The sequence below is a fragment of the Sardina pilchardus genome, chromosome 13 (assembly GCF_963854185.1).
Source record: "Sardina pilchardus chromosome 13, fSarPil1.1, whole genome shotgun sequence".
Classification (NCBI taxonomy): Eukaryota; Metazoa; Chordata; class Actinopteri; order Clupeiformes; family Clupeidae; genus Sardina; species Sardina pilchardus.
In genome coordinates, this window is record NC_085006.1 from 34,142,403 (window position 1) to 34,147,402 (window position 5,000).

Here is a 5,000-nt window from a genome sequence, read left to right on the forward strand (position 1 = left end):
TCCTACACACACACACACACACAGTCACGTTATACACCTGCACACACACACACACACACACAGTCACGTTATACACCTGCGCACACACACACACACACACAGTCACGTTATACACCTGCGCACACACACACACACACACACACACACACACACAGTCACGTTATACACCTGCACATACACACACACACACAGTCACTTTATACACCTGCACACACACACACACACACACACACACACTCACACACACACAGTTACATTACACACCTGCACATACACACACACACACACACACTCAGTCACGTTATACACCTGCACACACACACACACACACAGTCACGTTATACACCTGCACACACACACACACACACAGTCACTTTATACACCTGCACACACACACACACACACAGTCACTTTATACACCTGCACACACACACACACACACAGTCACTTTATACACCTGCACACACACACACACAGTCACGTTATACACCTGCACACACACACACACACACACACACACAGTCACGTTATACACCTGCACATACACACACACACACACAGTCACGTTATACACCTGCACATACACACACACACACACACAGTCACGTTATACACCTGCACATACACACACACACACACAGTCACGTTATACACCTGCACATACACACACACACACACAGTCACGTTATACACCTGCACATACACACACACACACACAGTCACTTTATACACCTGCACACACACACACACACACACACACACACACACACAGTCACTTTATATACCTGCACATACACACACACACACACAGTCACTTTATACACCTGCACACACACACACACACACACACACACACACACACAGTCACTTTATATACCTGCACGCACACACACACACACAGTCACTTTATACACCTGCACAAACACACACACACACACAGTCACGTTATACACCTGCACACACACACACACACACACAGTCACTTTATACACCTGCACACACACACACACACACAGTCATGTTATACACCTGCACACACACACACACACACAGTCACGTTATACACACACACACACACACACACACACACACTCAACAAAATGTTCCTAGTCGATCATAGGGCTGTCAAAATTGCTCAAAAATGACGTTCGAATATTCCCTCTAGAAAAACAGATTGATTCGATTATATTCGAATATCTGGTAGCGCATTTAGTCCATGACGCGCATTACGTCAATAACAGGATAAATTAATAAATTAATACAAAGAGACATAACTATTTGTAAAAGGTAGTTCATTTAAGTATAAATATAGCCTATTTGACAACGTAGGCTATTGCCTACTCAAAAACAAGTAAATCAAAGGTCAACACCGCAGACCTCACTCTCGCTTGCTCTCTCGCACTCACACACATACTTTCTCTCTCTCTCCCGCACCCTCGCGTTTGTTGCGCACCTAGCTCTCTGCGCACAACGGAAAATGAACAACAACAAACAGATGTTGAGTGCTCATAAAGATTTTTGTAGCCTACAAGCAATTTAAGATCGTGACTCTTGTCCCAAATAGGCTATAGCAGGCTTCATTCAATGATTGAAACAAATATGATTAAATTAGGCTAATTGAAGTTTTACAGTGGGCTAACCCGACTTCAGTTTCATGTTACATCGCGTCGTTAATCAGCTCCTCAGCTTTCAATCCCAAAAGTTGTTGTTTCGATTCTAGGCTATTGGTGACTGTTACACAGGGATACGGTAGACTAGGCCTACATTGCTTGACAGAACTCCCTGAAGCCTGCCCCATCCACGACACTGATCGGTCTCCTTACAAATGAACGAAATTAATTTCTGCGTGATGGCCTGCTGAAATGGACGCTTAAGAGCGCGGCATTGTACGCCAAAAGCATGAAATGCGTCAAATAACACGGCAAATGACTTAAGAAACCGGCGTGTCATTCTACGCTTTTTGGTGAGACCAGGCTGCCCCTTCTCTTGTTGCAGACAGAGCTTGTGGCGGCGGGCGTGCAAAGTAAGTGTCAATAGCCTACGTGGCTGTTTAGCTGTTCCACACATTATGATATGCTCATTTGGGTGCACATTTTCGAAATGTGACCTCATTACTAGTGGTAGAATAGTATGCTAACTGTATCTTACATGCATACTACTTGATTTCGCGCCTCCAAAAATCCAAAGTAGGCTACTTACGACATACAAAAAAGTAGCCTACTGTACTTCCAGGCATATGGCTTTTAAGGTTTTAGGGGGTTAAAATCACGTTCTCTGCTGCGGTCGAGTTGGGCTCTGCACCTTCTGCCTTCTTCCAATGAAGTCAACTTTCAATAATGACTGTGCTCAATGCTCATGCGGCTCACCTGTCCCTGATCCTTCACGCAGCGCATCCTATGAGCCCATTCACTCACAAAGCAGACAGCGGCGCCTCTGCTACTGCCAGTGGCGTAACTATAGTAGGTGCAAGAAGTGGCAGGAGCGTAAGGAGCAAGGGGAACTAACACTAACATCTATTTTTCAACTTGCCAAAATGCTGCTGGTGGTAGATTATTTACGACAGTGTAACATCCACATTCGGGGAAGTGAAGTGTGTAGCCTACTACTCTGTTGTTTCTTACATTGCCTGTGACTGTGACAACAGCTGAGCGATCTTTTTCCAAACTCAAACTTATTAAGACCTACCTAAGGAGCAGCATGGGGCAGGAGAGGCTCAGTGGGTTAGCTATCCTGTCCATTGAAAATACGAGAGCCAGCGCATTAAATATTGGGAACATCGTTGACGATTTTGCACAACGAAAGGCTCACGGCCTAATTTACGCATAGGCTATTGGATATTGTATGCATATTAATGATTTTATTTGGTTTCTGCACGGTTGAATAAGTTAGGATAAATTAAGTTTCGTTTCTGCGCAGTGTGAGTTTATAAGCAAGCAATCTACGCTTGCAGTTTCAGCAGAAGGTTGAAGAAGTTTCAGCGCATTGAGGGCCAGATGTACTAACGTTTTGCGCCCATTTTAGGCGTAACGTGCGCGTATAAACATGGGGAGGATATGTACAGACAGGCCGCAATGAGGGAAACGCGCAGACTGCCTGCCGTGGGAGCTGAAAATGGCTATTTGCGCTTTTCCGTGTCATGCATATTAATTCCTGGGCGGATCAGCTGAAAATGGGTGTAACGCGCAAGTACAGGGGAGGAGAGGTGCTAATAGCGATTGATTAAGTATTCCGCCAGATGTATGAAAACAGCGCACGTCTATTTTGCGTTGAAAAATTTCCGCCTTCTGAAAGCAGGTGTAATCCAGATTGCGGTTAAATGCGTCTATTAGAAAAACTTTTAGAGACAGCTGAATCAATATTCAGAGCATCCGTTTTCTTCATTGTACTATATCAAAAGCAACCTTAACTTTTGTTTGCCTCTCTAAAATCGTATTTTCTCTTTCACGACATAGCCAACACTTCCCAATCTGTTAGACTAGGCATTAAATCATATCCCAAGTCTACGTGCAGTAAATAGTTCAAGTATTTTTAAGTGGATTTGTAGAACTACTAGGCCTACTCTGTCTGTCGCTGCTCGTTGACATCTCTTTGTATATCATGTATGATCGCTAAACTTTGATTCTGTTTAATGTTGCAATATTCAACTGCGCTCGGTGTTCACCTCTGCATTCGCGCAATTGGCGTGGTACAGGGGGCGGGAACGGGCGGCACAGAACGCAGTTAACGTAATGAAGTGATAGCTTAGTAAATTCCACGCAATATAGCAAAGCACAGCGTTCGCACTCTGCGCATACAAAAACTCGCTATTAGCGCTGTCTTAGTACATCTGGCCCTGAGTGTTCCCATAATTCCATGTGAGTTGATGTTAATGCAGTAATATTAGATTACACTGGCCTGCAGACTATTCATATATATATTTTGAATGTAATGGTCCTATGTAGCCGTGTGTTTTTCATTATATATCTGTAACTACTAAACTACTTCGTTTCCAGAGGTCCTTTGCATAGAGAATTGAAGTCACCCTTAATGTGTATTGCAAGTAGGCCTAATAGAGCTAATACATCCGTAGTAATTGGTATGGTTCAGGGAGAACGAGAAGACCCGTCTAAGAACGTTGCAGCAGGGCCCGCACCTGTCTCATTACTATACCGATTAACGCGGGTCAGAGCGGTGCGGGTGTATTTTTACACATTCGAATATACATTTTCATAATCGAATGTCAGATTTTTAAATCTATTCGAATATACATTCGAATTTAGAATATTCGTTGACAGCCCTAGTCGATCATCGGGAGAATTAACTATCGATTAATCATTAAAATGTTTATTTTAAAATTCATTATTTATCCAATTTAAAATGCAATGAAAATACAAAATTACAACGTGTTTATTGTGCAGTGTGAGTGTTGAAGCAATGAAATCAGTTTCACTGTGTGGCAATAATTAACATTTTATCAGGCAGGGGCAATATTTGAGGCCATTCTAAGTTACCTGCGACTTTCCGTTTTGAATGCGCTCAGTTTCAACCTAGCATCAGCTTGAAATTAGCATGGAGGACATGCAATGCTCAACGAGCTGAGAAAATCACCCAATGGATCTACAAGTTGATTGAGATGATATGCTTATACATTTATTGAAACCAGCACATCACATTCCCTCACGACATAACCTACTATCACCAGACTGGTAGAATACAAACAGCTCCTGCTTCTCTTCGTAGTGAGATTCTACCAGTTTGGTAAACAACGTTACATGATGCACCGATATATTTATTCAAGTGGTAGCGACATAGTTTCAGTTATGGCTGTGTTGTAGGCTACATAGTGTCAGTTATGGCTGTGTTGTAGGCTACATAGTTTCAGTTATGGCTGTGTTGTAGGCTACATAGTTTCAGTTATGGCTGTGTTGTAGGCTACATGGCTACATAGTTTCAGTTATGGCTGTGTTGTAGGCTACATGGCTACATAGTTTCAGTTATGGCTGTGTTGTAGGCTACTTGGC

At 43.0% G+C, this 5,000-nt stretch overlaps 1 protein-coding gene across 1 annotated transcript in view; it reads right to left on the reverse strand.

Annotated features, from left to right (window-relative positions):
* fat3a (FAT atypical cadherin 3a) overlaps positions 1-5,000 on the reverse strand; it is a 104,091-nt gene that overhangs the window by 65,409 nt on the left and 33,682 nt on the right. Inside the window, 1 exon segment of the mRNA XM_062552061.1 lies at positions 1-2. This exon segment is cut by the window's left edge and continues 139 nt beyond it. Within this exon segment, the coding sequence (XP_062408045.1) occupies positions 1-2 (2 nt within the window).